The 16,438-nt window shown below is 42.4% G+C and overlaps 1 protein-coding gene and 1 long non-coding RNA gene across 10 annotated transcripts in view; one reads left to right on the forward strand and one right to left on the reverse strand.

The window, feature by feature from the left end:
• Window positions 1–415: 415 nt before the first annotated feature.
• On the reverse strand, window positions 416–4,897 carry LOC125980874 (uncharacterized). The gene is made up of 2 exons (XR_007485789.2): window positions 4,648–4,897; window positions 416–2,647 (listed from the first exon to the last, which is right to left on the reverse strand). It is a non-coding gene; the product is annotated as an uncharacterized lncRNA (long non-coding RNA).
• Window positions 4,898–6,606: 1,709 nt separating this feature from the next.
• The window catches only part of meis2a (Meis homeobox 2a), a 64,409-nt gene continuing 54,577 nt past the window's right edge, over window positions 6,607–16,438 (forward strand). The window contains exons 1-6 of one of the 9 annotated variants that reach the window (XM_049740476.2): window positions 6,607–7,575; window positions 7,717–7,943; window positions 8,875–9,016; window positions 9,113–9,163; window positions 9,241–9,291; window positions 9,795–9,944. In XM_049740476.2, coding sequence (XP_049596433.1) covers window positions 7,564–7,575; window positions 7,717–7,943; window positions 8,875–9,016; window positions 9,113–9,163; window positions 9,241–9,291; window positions 9,795–9,944 — 633 coding nt within the window. In that variant the 5' untranslated portion in view covers window positions 6,607–7,563. The remainder of the gene's footprint in view (window positions 7,576–7,716; window positions 7,944–8,874; window positions 9,017–9,112; window positions 9,164–9,240; window positions 9,292–9,794; window positions 9,945–16,438) is intronic. The other 8 variants (XM_049740479.2, XM_049740477.2, XM_049740478.2 and 5 more) reach the window with 8 other exon arrangements.

The raw sequence follows: 16,438 nt of genomic DNA on the forward strand, positions 1-16,438 counted from the left end.
CTTCATCATGACAAGGGGAAAAAAAGAAGCGGGATGAACAAGCCTCCACTCTGGATAAAAACCATCATGCCCCCTCCCACTTTTTTTTTTTTTTTTTTTTTACTTTCATTACTGTTATCTGCAAGTATTTCATGACAACTGATGTATGCATGAAACGGTTGCCATAGTGATGCCTTCAAGAAAGTGTTTCATTAATTTAGTCCTTCTCAAATAATGGGGTGGGCCAACCTGTTTTTTCCCCCCCATACTAAACTACAGTGTAATTGCACATCCGCTGCAGTAGGTGGCAGTGTCACTCATTTATTTGTTTGTAAATTTCAAGCACATTATTTGGTGTCAATGCCGATAGTTATTCTTTGTTGAAGGATCACCAAAATTATTATCCATATGTATACAAAAAGAAGCCACTCTGAGGTTTGATTTGAAATTTTATTTGAAAACCAACCAGGAAGTAGAAAAACAGTTACAGTCTCCATCGTATATCAACAAATATACTTTGTATAAACAACACTATTCATTGCAAGAGATGAGTTTTGGCCTGTTTGTTTACACGCAATTTGTGTGTTTAGGCTCATGCGCGAATATACGGACTCTTGTCAATGATGGTTATTGAATAGGAGAGTGGTGTTTACTCTGCTGTGTGACTGGAATATCAAAATGTGTCACTGTGTGTGTGTGTGCTGCTGTGTGCACATGCGAGCGTGTGTGTGTGTGTGTGTGCAGCTGCGTTCAAGCTGACTGCATGTGAGCTCACAACCTGCATTTATAACAAAATGGCCAAAGATCTGTGAAAATATTGCAGTTGAATATTTCATTAAAATGAAGTCATTCTAGTAAAATAATCAAATACAGTGACGCAGAAGAAACACAAAGGCTTGCCAATGAAGCAAGTAAAATAAACTTAAATAAATCAAGTAAAATTGAAAAAAATATTATTAATGTACTCATAAAATTAAAGTAAAACTTTGTTTTATAGTCAAATATATTGCTGTAATAGTAATCACAACACAAATAATAGTTTTAATACACAGGACACGTGCACACTGAAAATAAAATAAAACCTTGTCAAAATAAGGCATAAAGCAGAGGCATAAAAATGATCTAAAAAAAAAAAAATCAAGTCCAGCTAAAAAGAAATTAATTTCTCCAAAAATAAAACCTCTATTTTAGGCACCTGTGTAATATTTTACAAGTGAGCATATTTCAAACTGTACTTGGGCCATGAAAGCATCCACCCTCCTCTCCCAAGATGCGCACGCATGAGTGGCGTCAAGTGTTGCTTTTTGCCGAAAGCCATGTCCACCCCCCCAATGCCCAGCTCTCTTTTTTTTTTATTGGACATGTTTCTATTTCCAAACGGGCATTAACAACAGTCAGCCATGCATGCGTGCACACTTCCTATAATGTAGATAAGGCAAAAGAGGCGGGGGTGTGGGGGGGGGGGGTGATGTGTAATAAAAGGTGGGCCTTTGCAGCCTGTTTAAGCCCCTTAAGCCTGATAAATGATGAGCGACAGAGGCGCAGCGAGAGGGTGACCGCTATTAACTCCTCAACCCCACCCTCCCCTACACACACACCCTTCCAGCCACCCCTGCAACTTTTATTTCCCAGCTGCAAACGCCACCCTTCCAGGAAAACTCCGATTGATATTTTGTCATCATCCATACACTGTTTGTATGGGCCTGGAAGGATCATGTGATCAGGCTGGGATTATGGCACTTACAGTATGTTGTGGGAGCATCAGGTATTTTGGGACCAACAAGCTCATTAAATTGGCATTTGGTGTAAACACACGCACGCACAAGCACACACTTCAGACTTCGGAGAAGAAAATTATACACTCTAAAGATGGGCCAAAGTAACCCAATAATGGGTCAAAAATAAGTACTCTCATGACTTAACTATTTATTTATTTATTTATTTATTTATTTATTTATTTATTGTCTTTTTGACTCAGTTGGGTGATTTCTTTTTTATTTTTACCAAATTGTGTGTAGTGTAATCGAAACATTAGAAAAAGCTCCGCAGTGCATAACATAATTTAATTGTAAACATATTATAAATATAATTACACATTATAATGTAACGTTAAAATGGTCAATAAACAAAAAAAACGAGCATTGTCTTTGTAAAAGGTTTATTTTATAAAATAAATTAAAAAAGGGTTTATTTAGTTTGTTTAATTGTGCATTGTGACATGCATTTGTTACGTGCTGCTCGTCTGCATATGAGTTGGTATAAATTAGAATTTTGAAATGATTATCTTTCTGCATCTGTACATCCATATTACAAGCATGCTGCTGGTTGCTGCTCTTAGGAAATGTTTTTTTTTCTCCATTTATTTTCATAAGACCAAATGCTATATTTTTGCCATAACTTTGCATGAATTTGAACCTTACTATTAATCTACTTTTGATTGAGTCTCTTTATTTCCATATAGATTCATCTAGTTGCTTTCCCCTCGCATTTATTTCATTTTGAAGGCCTCGCCACGTTGCTGAGCAGCGCTGAAATGGTGAACTGATCTGCCGCTAGGTGTCGCCAAAGCGCCGCCTAACTGTCTTCAACCAGCAGCGCCTCCTCCTCCGCGTAGTCCTCCCGTGACCCCCCTTCCAGAAGGGGGGTGGGTAAACCGTGGTTTTGGGCGCTGAGAGAATTGACAGTGAGTCGCGAAACTTTTACAAGTATTTGCCTTTTTTGAAACCACGTCGTCACATTGCATCGGCGGGGGTCGCTTGGAGTTCAGGTGCACTGCTAAATACTTGCAGTGGGGACTGAAGATTTATTATTAACAAGACGATGCAGTTCATGTCGAAACGCTGCAAAATTAATTGAAATGGAAGAAAAGTAGAATGTGAGGCTGATAAATAGAAGACGAACGAGAGGACAGTCCGGATTTATTCAGTGACTTGGGAATTATCTTCTCAATGGGAAATAGAGAATTTATTTTTAGATAGCAGGAATTTCATGAAGCTTGAGAAGTTTTTCAATTAGACTGTTTTGAATTACTTCATAAATGTTAAATTGTTACATTTGATTTTCTGATTGAATATGTGACATTTTTTAAGTTGGACATTGGGTGAATATTGAACATTTTTAAATTGTTTGATTCATTTGAAAAAATGTGAATATAAAGGTGAATTGGTTACATTAATGCGTTTTTGGACAAATAGTGGCAAAGCAAAAATAAATTAAATCAATGTGCAAAATTTTGCCGTTGGACCAGTTTGAATTGGTTTGAAATCTCGAGTAAATGACTGATCATTTCACTGACTTGGTCGTAACAGGTTTGGAAATATGGAAATCAACCAAATCAGAACAAATAAACCTCAAATCAAGTTCTTTGCCTCAAGCGGATTTTAAGCAACAATTCTCACCACCTGTAGCTCTTGCGTGGGGTGGCCTTCCATCTCTTCAGGGTGTCTTGATGATCTTTAAGCCTGCTGATTGTCCCACTCTTGTTTTCCTTGAAATGGATCCCCCCCCCCCCCCCCATCCCATCCCACACCCCATCCCACCCGCTCGTGCACGCACGCACGCACGCACGCACACCCGCTTGTGATGAGTCCAAAACGCAGCTGGCCATGTCCCCCACACGGACACGGAGAGCTTTAACCCTCTGCTGACCTCCATTTGACACCAGCAGATGAAATGTTAGCGTCCGTTAATGGCGTCCGATGGTTCCGTCCACTATTTATATACAGCCGACTTCAGAAGAATAGCCTCATCTACTACCGCTCGCACTTTTAACGGTGCCACTTTTAAATCGCATTAGCAAGTCTTGCGACGTGGGAGGGGAACTCTAATGCGTGGACAATAGAGTGATTATTAAGATTTAATGTGTCAATCTTATTGTTTAAGCTGTTGTGTCTATAATCGTACATGCGCTTCAAAATGACGCACTTATTTATTTATTTTATTTATTTATTTACAGTATTGACGCTGTAAATGTGTGCTTGTTTTCAAAAGGCCAAGAAATGTCTGATTTCGATGTTATAGCCTGTATAATTTTCACACAAATGGCCAAATGGACGTTATGCGTTTATAAAATACGTACATTTCCATAGTGTGCGTTTTTTTAAATCCTTGGAATAGCAACATGCATGCTGTAAATGCTTGATTGATATAAACACCCGGATTTCGACAAGGAGGTAAATTGTTGAACAGACAAGTTTGTAAATGCGTTGCGTCGTTATTTAAAAAGCCACATTTGCGCAATATATGCTTGTTAAATAAATTATTAAAGTAAAAAAACTAAATTTGGGGAATTAAATTGATCACAAAACACGTCATTAAAAAATGATACTGTTTTTATTTGTTTTTTTTTTCTTTCTGTCTTGCATTTCCGAGGCAAGCAGTGCGTGTGTGTGTAGCGTGTGTGTGTATATGTGTGTGTGCGTGGAAGAGCCTTACATTGGACACGCATAATTAACCTCCACTGTTTTCACACGCTCTTTTGCCTGCTCACATCACTGCACGGGGGGGCTAAAAAAAAACGCTCACACTATTTCCACTTTAAATCCACGCGAGAGAAAAAAAAAACGATGTTATCCCATTTTAATATATTTTTTTTTCCTCGATAAATGCATTTTTTTTTAACAATCAAAAGCATGCAAAATATGACAACAAAGCACGCGCTCGACTTACCGGTGTAATCCAACATTAGTGGTGATTTTAGGGGGGGCGGGCGAACTCGCATAGTGGAGCGGCGCTCTTCCACGCTGTTTGTGTTTCTCCCTCTCTCTCTTTCTCTTTTCTCTCACTCGCTCTCTCTCTTGCATGTGCGTGCTCCTTCCCGGGGAATTGCTGCTTGAAATGTCCACGCAGCCGTTTGTCAAAGCCTTGCTTGCGATCCTTTGCACTTCCCACACCCACATCAGCGACCCCCCCCCCCCCCCCCCCCCCTCCTGTATGCCAACGTAACTGTTGTCACCTTGCATTTATTAACCCGTTATTTGTTTGTTTCGGGTTGGCCTCCCCTGCAGTACAAGCTCCTCCTAATCCCCCTTTTGTAAATTCTTGATCATCCTCGACCGCTATTAAAAGCATAGCGAGGTGGCCCCGTGCCTAAAGAGCTCCTGGAGGGTCTTCACGTGCAAACGATGCCCTCCTTTGCTCCTCCTCCTCACCCCCACCCCGTCCCGTCGCCTCCTCCTCCTGTTCTTCTTCAGCTTCAATCTCCCCCCCCCCCCCTCATGATTGATGATGCCCGCATGGCCATGCTTTGATAATTGACCAAATACTCCCAGGCACTGATTCCTATCAAGAGAGGAGACCACAAAATAAGAGAAAAGAAAAATATTTTACTTTTAAACTACTCTCAGATTTGAACTGACATTTTATCTTGACTTACGTTTCCTAATATCCTTGTTAACGTTCAGATTTGGTCAGGAAGCAAATCAACAAGTGAAAAAAAAAAGATGGCGACTTTTGCAGATACTTTAATGTTCAATTTTGACAAAATCATCCCATTAAGAAAAGGCGATAAATGCAACCTGATTGTTTTATTATTCAATTTGGATAAAATAACATCTTTAAAGTGTAAAAATAAGTCATCACAAGTACGGAATAAGCATTGTTTCATTTAAACACTAGCATCAGGTTCATAATCTTCTATAAGGTGTTCCCACAATAGTAAAAATGTAAAATTTGCAGTCCTTTCGGGGTTGTTTGCACACCAAAATCAGACAACAAATCATTTTTAAAGTTTAAAAATAAGCCGACTCATTCGGCCAATTTGCGGCCATACCGTTTTTTGCTTCGACCGCATTTATTGTAAACACCTGCAAATGTGAATCAGAATAATCTTAACAAAAGTCACCACAACTGGGGGGGGGAAAATGATTTTTGTCAGCCATAATTTGGTTGTTTTAACAATCAAATGTGAATCGCAATCATGTTTTAAGAAAAAATCGGCGCAGCGGTGGGAAAACCAGAGCGCCGCCGTTGTTGCTTGACTCTTTTTGAACGTCGTCTTGGTTGGCCGTGTTTTCAAAGACGTCACTCCAAGTGGAAAAATGGCGCTGTGTTTATTGCGGTGTTTACTACGTTAGCCTCAAATTCATCATCATCATCATCTTATATTGGCCCCGGAGTTTCAAAAAGAAGTTGGTACACATGGAAAGAGTGAATATGGTGCGCGTGGACATTTACTGCGCGCTCCATTTTAAAATGACGATGATCTATGCTCGCGACATCACAGCCACATGATTGCGGTTTACATTTTTACATGGGAATCATCTTAAATGGTCACATTGATATTTTTACCACTTGCTAATATCAGGATGTGCTTTGAGTAATGGCTTGCGTTTCTCCATTTGAAGATCCGATTTTTTTATTTTCAACATTTTACAATCATAATGCACCTGTACTATTGCTTACTAATTTTAAACATTTTTTTTTACGCGAAAGTTTGTTTACCTTGAATGTTTATGTGTGTATGTAAATGTGTGTATAATAATGTTCTTGTTGTGTGTTGCAGAAGTGTGCGGTGTTGCGTTGCTGTCCAAACGTGGATCCCAAAAGTATTTTTGGGTGGGTGGGGAGAGAGTTTTGGAAGGTTGGGGGGGCTGGAGAAGAGGAGGCGAAGGAGGAGGAAGAGAAGAAGGAGGAGGGTTGGTTTGTCTACTACTAGTACACACGGTACACACACAGAAACACACACTCACACACACGCATTAGGAGGAAGAGTGGGTCTCTCCTCTCTCTCGCGTGGGAGAGCTCTTCGCCTCGCCTTGGCGCACCACCACTGGCTGGGGCCAGCACGCCACTTCCGGGATCCGTCATTGCGCTCGCCCACCGCTCGGTGCGCTCCGTGCGCTCGCTCACTCAGTGTGTTCGGAGGACGCGAGCCGGCCGCCGAGCTGACAACACTCGCTGACACTCATTCACTCACCAGCCTGCTACCAAGCCAGACAGCACCAAGCAAGCAATCAAGCAACGGACCCGGACAGACATTTCTTTTTTAAAAATTTCTTTCCTTGTTTTTTTTCTTTTTCTTCTGCAACCCTCCTCCCTCGCGGTCCGCTTGTGCAAAAAGTCCACACTGGGGCGAAGCAGACATTTAAAGGAGACAGAGCGGAGAGGACTTACAGGGGGGGGGACACCGGACTAACACGCACGGCACCCGAAAAAAAAACAAGAAGAGAGAGAGGGAGCGAGCGAGAGAGAAAACTTGAACATCATCGCCGAGCGTCATTCATTCATTACCTTGACAACCTCTGGCTTTGATTGACAGCCGGAGTGGCAAAAAGCCATGATAGACGCGACAGTTGACTTTACTCGCCGCTCGTTGACGGGCCAATTCTAAAACTTCAACCGTATTTTTTGACACTTTCAGAAAAAAAATCTTTTCCCTGGGAGGACAATCCGATGCGACGATTGCGGCGCAACCGCCTCGGCGAATAGGAGAATTCGCCCAAACAAAACAAAAAGTTAGTCGAAAATAAGGAGGAGGCGAGAAGAGAGAGCTGGATTTTTTTTTTCCACGCGGACGAGAGGAATATTAAATATTGCACACACAAAAAAATCAGCACGGCGTATTAAGGAGTTCCTCGGAGCCTGATGGCGCAAAGGGTAAGTACGGTTCCACTGCACTTCTCCGTAAACATACCACCACGTTTCCCGTCCTAACAACCACCAAAGTCAGTCGGGAAAAGCGCCTGAAAGTCCCATCGCTCGACGCTAACTTCTCCTCCATTGCGTCCGCTCCCGCAGTACGACGAGCTGGCCCACTACGGGGGCATGGACGGCGTATCGGCGTCCATGTACGGAGACCCGCACGCACCCCGGCCGCTCCCGCAGGTCCACCACCTCAACCACGGACCGCCGCTGCACGCCAGCCAGCACTACGGAGCCCACGCTCCCCACCCCAACGTCATGCCCACCAGCATGGGCTCGGCCGTCAACGACGTCCTAAAGAGGGATAAGGACCAGATTTATGGGTAAACTGTGCATGCTTTATTTATTTTTTTTACGGCCAGAATCCTTATTTTGGTCTTACTACAGGAGCGGACACTTTTGCAGAGTTTTGGGGGGTCAAACGCTTTTTTTGCACAAATAAAAAAGATCCTTAAATGTAAATGCATGACATAAAACCTCCATTTAGAAAATCCTCAATTTTAAAACATATTTAGTTGTTTTTATATTTTTAAAAAACTATTTTCTTTTAGAGAATACAACAAGATTGTCGCACATAGTAGGCGATTTGGAATCTTAATTTTATATAATTGTTAAAAATATAGCTTTAAACGTACGTAAGAGGAGAGATTCTAATCGTGTGCGGATTTTGTAAATAATGTCCTCTGCCCACTTTTGCCTGCAAAACTATCATTACGTAAATCAAAATACACGGCTCAAATAAAGTAGTTTATAACATTTTATTTTACCTACATTTTTAATTCTACAGTGCAAAAGCGAGTGAGTGAATGACGCAGTTTATTTCTTATGATTTAGAATTATATTTTCTACTGTCAACGCCGTACGTAAGTTTACAAACGTCCTCGGTGCTGGACAAATAAACACTAAAATAAAAGCAAGAGTATTTTCTCTTTAATTCTCCCTGGCCGTGTGTATAAGTGTGTGTGTGTGCATTTCACTTTTGTGCTGCACTTCTCACGCTTGTCACGGTGCACTTACGAAAACGTCAGTCTCCGCCATGTGGATCAATGAGAGGTTAAAAATGTGGTTAAAAGAAGCTTATCATAATAAAAGTAAAATATTACCATGCAGGCTTTTAAAAGCGTGTAGTTTTTCTTTGGCCAGGGGGGTGTTAAAAAATGCAAAAAAAGATTTAAAAAAACTATTTGGATGCAAGCTCCGGAGTTCCCGACACGCTGCGCTGTGCTCAGCCCGCGTTTCCTCGCCCCTGTGCAGGCATCCTCTCTTCCCGCTGCTCGCTCTGGTCTTTGAGAAATGCGAATTGGCGACGTGCACGCCGAGGGAACCCGGGGTGGCCGGGGGAGACGTGTGCTCCTCGGACTCCTTCAACGAAGACATCGCCGTGTTCGCCAAGCAGGTCCACAAACCAACACGAGCACGCAAATCGATTTTTTTAAAATCCCAAAACGCATTCGGACTTTAAAACTAACTTGCTGTAATTGTTTACTTTTAGGTCCGAGCAGAAAAACCTTTATTTTCATCAAATCCAGAGTTGGACAATTTGGTAAGTCCACTTTAAAGTGTCCATGTCAACTAAAATATATATTTTTAAAGTTTAATGCATGCTTCTATGTGTTCCAGATGATACAAGCCATACAAGTATTACGATTTCACCTCTTGGAATTAGAAAAGGTAAAAAAAATATTTTTCTGGAGGGAGGGGGGATCTAATGTGAGCATGACAATATGCATGTTATTATTATTATTTTTATTTCTTTTTGTTTTTACCTCTAAGCTGGTGTCGTCACACGACGCAGCGGAATAAATAGTCATATTTAATGCAGGCCAGCTTAAGCAGCTCAAGTAACAATTGGTGCTCAATTAAGCCTCTTTGGCGCACGTTATTGATCCGCATGCACGTATCTGCTTTCAACTGCTGCCACTTAATACGCCCCTGCACTTTATTTGAATTTTGGATTATGATTTTATCTTTATTTGTCTTTTATTTGCTCGTGCTTGTTACACTTCAACTTGTTGCTGCATGTCTCGGGAGAATAATCATAAAGCACGGCAACAGTTTGTCTATTGTTTGCACCGCTACTTAATTGGAGTTATTCTCGGATCGCCTGGAGTGTTCGCCCACATCCTGGGGAAGAAAAAAAAAATTCTAATTGTATTATTTTTCCCCCCCTTAAGGTGCACGAGCTTTGCGACAATTTTTGCCATCGGTACATCAGCTGTTTGAAAGGAAAAATGCCTATAGATTTAGTGATTGATGAGCGGGATGGAAGTTCCAAATCGGACCACGAAGAGCTTTCTGGCTCGTCGACGAACCTCGCCGATCATGTAAGTGAACGCACCATTTTTCTAATGCGTGTGTGTGTTTTGAGTTTTACTTTTCTTATTGCTTTCTTCTCCTGCATTTGAGTTTTGAACGCATCCACCACACGGCTGATATTGATTTAAAATGTTGATAGTGTACGTGAACGCACCACCTCCAACTGTTTTGGATTTGTAATGTTTGAAGACGCTGTCGATGATTGTTCTCGTGTCTTGAACGCAACACGGCTGGTGAAGTCTAATTTTTGTTTATAATTGTTTGCAACCTTGTTGATCTTGGACATGAACGCAGCGTTCTCTGGCTTCCTACGTTTTCTCATTGTGTTGAACGCAACATGTTTTGTTGGCTCTGAATTTCTTTTAAGTGTTTGGCCTAGATATTGAGTCTTAAATGGTGTGCGCGCTCGTTTCTGCAGCTCGGATGTGCCGGTGGGGGTCAAAAGCTAAATGCGCTACAATAGCCTTAGTTATTGTTTTAAGTCCTTTGATTGGGTGCACTCATGCGGCCGTAATGCGTGTGCAACTGCGTGTTTGTGTGCGCGCGCACCATGGAGAGACAATTACGTGTTAGCCGCTAAGCTTTAGCTTTAGGCCACTATTTAAAATAAAGGAAGAAAAGGAGAAAGGGGGTTTTCCACGCGAGGAGGCTGTGGGAGTGTTGCAAAGCTACTGTGGGTTGTCTCCGGAGAGGTGCACGGAGGTTGCGCGCGCGTGTGCGCCTGTGCGCGCGCACGCTTGCCTATTGCAACGTGAGGCTTGAAGCATCAATGTCAAGTTCAGATTGCTTATGATGCTCCTCGCTCAGAGACCCTTCCTCCTCCTCCTGCACTGCTGCTGATGTTAATGTGTTTAATTGTTTGCTATTGATTACTCCCTCTTTTTTTTTTTTTTTTTTTTTTAACACTGCAGTGTGCAATTCTTCCACTCAACCCTCTTTGCCTCCCCTTTTATGACTGGAGGCTACTGAATGCTGAATTCAATTATAAACACCTATGGTGCAGCAACTTCCAGTACCATATTATTATTATTATTATTATTATTATTGCTATTATTATCGGTATTGTTGAGTCCCTGCAAATTTATAAACCAAATGTTTTGCTTGCAACAAAGTCAGTACGTTATGCAAAGTGTGTGCTCCCATCTCTCGACTTGGGCTTCAGGCCTCAAACACACACTCACACAGAGGTGGACTATGGTGTTGTATTTATAAGGGTCAAGCTAGTCTATCTTTTGGCCCTCTTTATAAAAAGTGGCCAGATTATGCATGGCATTGTTATCTATTGCAAATATTTGAATAGAGGAATATTTGCAGTGATTCGAATTCGCAATAATGGTTGGTATGTACATATTCTCAATAATTGCTAAAATCAGATCAGTGAGTGTGTTTTGCGTTTGCTAAATAGTGAACCCATGTTTACCTTGACTACTTATTATTATACAGCAACTCTTCATTTATATTTCTTCCACTTACTCTCTTAATAAGCTTTAGTCTTAAGGTATTAACTCACCCAATGTGGCCTTCGCATCAACCTGCTAAATAGTGAACACACTTGTAGCTTGAATGATTTATTAATTGTAATTGTCATTATACCACACTTTTCTAATTATAATTCTTACACCCACTTACAAGAAGTTAATTTTAAACGGACTCAAGTGGATGAATTGCAAGGCTTTAGTTAGCATCAACTTGCCACATAGTGAACACACAATTGGCATGATTCATTTCAAGTTCTAATCACTTATAGCACACCTCTTTAATTTAGTTTTACAAATAGTTTGAAATAACATCAACTCATTGAGTGAATAAATTGTGTGGCCCCAGCATAAAGTTGCCAAATAGTGAGACAATGCGATACAAGTATGAGGTCATCAAATAGTGAGCCGGCATTTTGTTGTTGAGCGCAGTGATGTTTATTAACCGTTTCTAAAGCATTTACTACATTGTTATTAACCTTTACAAACACTTAATTAACCCCTATTTGAAGTGCTAGCTCGGAAAAATAAGATCTGCAGGCTGAAACTCTCGTTTACTTGTCGGGTGTTTAAACTTTGAGGGATTTATTTCTCGGTCGTGACGCTGGTCAACTTTTTTATGGCGGCTACTTCAGCTAAAAAAAAAAAAGATGCTAATTGGAGAGCAATAAACACCGACGTAAACATCTCAAAACAAATAACAAATGAGGAAAGAGTTAGTAATTTAGTCGTATTTCCCAATGAGTTGTCATCTCCAGTTTACCAAAAAAAGGACTCTGGACCTTAGCTGGCTATGCTAATTAGCTTCAATCGGGATCGCTCAGGTCCACTTTTCTCCGCTTTGCATTTTTAATCGGCCGTGCCCTCCCTGGGCGCTGGAGGCTCATGTGGTGAAAGTTGGTTCTAGTGGAGATGATGAGGAGGGTACTTGTGTTTCCATGCTCCCCCCCTCCCTCCCCTTTTCTCCTACCGAACATCTCAAGAAGGCACACTTTTTATTTACACGTGAAAGCAGCATTGTCTTGGGCGTGATTGAATTACGCTGGAGCGAATAAGAGGCGTTCACTGCCACTGTTGATTTGGGGACTGTCTCTGCCTATGGGGCCCACCCAGGACTCACCCCTCCCCTCCTTTTGGCCAACTCCATCCAGTGGAAAACGGGGTAAAATAGAGGCGTTAAGTCGTTAACATGCTCTCGGCTGGACTCTTAATGACATTTTTGCTCGACTCTCCAGCGCCCGATTTAACGAAACACAACTAAAGCAGTTTGGATCCCCTCGCTTGCACTTTTGAGGACCTTGCAGGGTTCTCGCCGCTTTGTTTTGGAGATCCTTCCTCAGGGAGGTAGATAGGAGTTCCCATGGAGGTTACGCTCTTGCTTATCTTGACGCTGCATGGCTGGAAAGAGGAGGGGGGGGGGGGGGGTTAAGGGGAAGAGGGGGGTGGGTCTATGTTTACATTGGATTTTCTGCAACAGGCCGGGAACTGGTTAAGACACGGTGAGCTCACTTGGAGGTTCCCCTCAAGTGTTGTAATGGACGAGTACAGCTTGGCTTTGCTTGTGTAGGGTACAAAAACAAGCTGGTATGTTCTGCATGCATGGCGATGATGTCACACGTTAGCATTGATAGCAAGACTCTCAATTACGTATGAGTAAAGAAAGATTTGACTCACACAAGCGAGTTTCGGTCCAGTTTTAAAATATTCCAATGTCCCGAATCAACCAAACAAAATGGCGCACCTATTTTTTTTTTTTTTTATATCTAGCGTTGTGTTGCTATGCAGTTCCGTCTAGCCTTACATTTCCTATTTGATTAGCGCTCCCGGGGCCTGTTGGGAGCCATATCTAATCATCATGGCTGCAAGCAAGAGAGAGAGAGAAAGCGAACGAGAGGCTTTACTCACTTGTTGCTCTCTGCGCACCCTCTCCCAGCACCTCTCAAAAAGTGCATTACAACGCAGCTGCCGCAAGGTCGTATACCGGACAACGTGCGCTCCGCACAGATGTTGGCTCGTTTTTTTTTTTTGTCTTTTAATAGAACATTCGCAGGTAATGATAGACGTCTCTTCAAGTCACTTGTCTGTTTTTATGTGCACCACTTTATTAGGTGCACCTCGATAAAACTCCTCCGGCGAATCCCCTGGAGCATCATCATCATTACAATAACTTTTTATTGAAGGTGTTTGGAGAGAGGACTTGATTTATTTAGGGGTAATTTTGGTGGGCTGTAATTTGTCGTGTGCTGGCGCGTGACAGAATATTAGGTACACCTGTGCAATTTATATATATATAATTTATTTGACTGATTAGAAAAATCCTCTTTTTTTTTTCAATTGTTAATTCTATTTATTAGTTTACTCTTTCCAAAGTGTTTCTTTTAAATGGGATCCAACTTGTGCAGTGAGAAGTTGCCCTCGGCGAAAGTTTGCAAGTCACCCTCTTGTCAGAACACAACTGTGATGAATTATTAGCTGCTCACTTAAGAAATTCATTTATTATTCTTCATAAATGGAGGTGTTGGTGAAGGGGTGCACCTCCAATTTTTGCTGCATGTAATTATAACCTTCCCTCCTCCTTTACGTGTTTGTCGTGTGGCAAGATGTGTCTTGAAATATCAGCCGGCGTTGTGATTTATGACCCTTTTTGTGTGTGTGTGTGTTTGCACTCCTCGTGTGTCAGCTGTTCTTTTCACGATCAGCACAGGATCCCTTTAACCTCTCCATGCACGCCATCCTTCCTTTCCCTCCCTCCATTTCTCCCTCGCAGCTTTCAGGGGAATTGGAGGGAAATTCAATGACGCCGCTAAATCAAGTTTCGCCCAAATTCCAAGGGATGCAGGCAAAGCGTGCGAGGCAGGGATTTGTCCACCTGATTTTTTATTTTTCTATTTTAAACAAATAGTAAATCAAAATAATGTATATTTATCTTCTACAAAAATTAATAGCAATAATAACTTTGTTGCAATTCATTGATTCACTTACTTTTTCGTGTATTTTGCATGTCCATATTAGTTTGACTGAGGAAAGTACACCAGGATGTACAAATTACGATGCATTTAATTATTGACATTCAATTTAATGATGTAATTACCGTATAATTTTACAAAGTTACACTGCTGTGGTGCGCTCCTTTTTTTTTAATGTGGTTTTTGCGGGGCCTTATGGCATTTCCATTGATTTCAGTGGGGTAAAGATAATTTGAGATACAAATGTTTTGAGTTACAAGCGTGGTCACGAGACAAATTAAAGCCCTAAGTCAAGACACCAGTGTAATTACAACTTGTATTACGACAGCAAAAGGCAACCCCCTTGAGACTTTGCTCCTTTTGCCCCCCCCCACCCTCCCCTGTGTGTTTGCACGCCGCCATTTCCCTCCATCTTGTTCCTACGCTTTTGAAGACAATTAGCGCCGAGTACGTTTCTCTTAATTACAGCCTTTCTTGAGGGAATATTCGCCTCGTTCCCTGAATATGCCCTTTTTGCTGTTGTTGTGCGGAGCAGCGTCTGCCTGCCTGGCGCTCGCTCGTTCGCTTGTTGTGTAGATTGACTATTTGGCTGACACGCACAACTTGTTTGAACTTTATCACACCCACAGGGCCCGCGACAAAATGCTTGTGTATGTTTGTGTTTGCGCGGCGTCTGATGATGATGCCGCCGCTGCGCCCTCCGTTCAGAGAGGGGGCGCCGTAAATAATTTATGAGGGGAAGCAGAAGAGGGCTTTTGTCGCACGAGCAAAGTTACAATGCAGGCTTGTGATGTGTTTTGCAGACAGGCTTGTGGATTACAGGTGAATTTAAAGAAGAACAACAAAATTTTTGTTGTGGTTATGCTCGCTGGATCCTGCTGTGTTGTGGTCGACGGGAAATAAACACATTTTTGTTTTGAAACCGGGATCCGCAATGTGCAACCTTAGTGTTTATTAAGATGATGACATCACACAAATCTGACAACCACCAGTATATAAGCTAGCATAAAAAAACAACAACTTTTCCTTTTAACACCATTAACTGCAGTCTGTCTTTGAATTTAATTCAGTGGCGGCGCCATTAAAAATGACAAATTACTCCCACAATGATAGGTGAATTAAGTCTCATCGATTTGCTACATTAAAGGCCCCGGCAAGCCCGGGCCGGCCTCACTGGAGTGCGGCCGACTTTCAGTTTTCCGAGTGGAAGCCGGTCATTTTCTTAACGGCTGAGCCTGCTGCTTAATTACATGCGAGCCGCCCTTCATCCTCCACGTGATGAAGACGCAACTATTTTGGGTGAAGCGTCTCGCTTTCACGCGACATTCCCACGAGTCCATCGAAAACAACAACATGCTCAATAATGGAAATTCATAAATGAAATTCATGTGTGGCGCCGGTGACATTTTTTTTGGTCACCAAGCGACCCAGGCGAAATCTATGCAGTGGTACAAGCTTTTTGTTTTTTTCGCCCAGTGCCATCCGGTGAACAGCTGACGCTGAGAGAGCCTTGAATGCAGGCGGAGGGGGCGTTGGAGGGTCTTGTGTAGTCATCTGCGCCGCCTTTACCAGATAAAAGGACCCTCGCTCGCTTGCACAGCAGGACTCGGCACCCAGAGGAGCCCGGCAGCCGCTCGTCTCATCGCCTCCATTTCCTCCCGTTAAAACTTGACACTAAGTGAGGCTGCCCTCCTCCAGGACAGCTCAATGTAGACAATGTTGCAAAAATATGTATAGGGAGGGGAGGGGGCGGGGTGGTGGCATAGCGGGAACTGAGAAGTGGTTTGCGGGAAGCCTCGGTGCAAGGCAGAGTTTGTTTGCCTTGGGCTCCGTTCAAGGGCCCCTTGAGCAGCATCACTCACATTTTAATTCAAGTCGCCAAGCTTTTTTTTTTTTTCCTTTTCGTGACATCCCTACGGTATGGCGATTTTCGGGGCGAGTGACGCCATCGGTCGGTCTGAAAACGACGGAGGAAATTCCAAGCCGAGCCTGCCGTCATGTGGCACTGATAAAGCCTTTCCTGTAACAGCCCGAGTCGTCGGCTTCCTCGTGGGCCGGGGA

This window comes from Syngnathus scovelli, chromosome 14, assembly GCF_024217435.2.
Source record: "Syngnathus scovelli strain Florida chromosome 14, RoL_Ssco_1.2, whole genome shotgun sequence".
Lineage (NCBI taxonomy): Eukaryota > Metazoa > Chordata > Actinopteri > Syngnathiformes > Syngnathidae > Syngnathus > Syngnathus scovelli.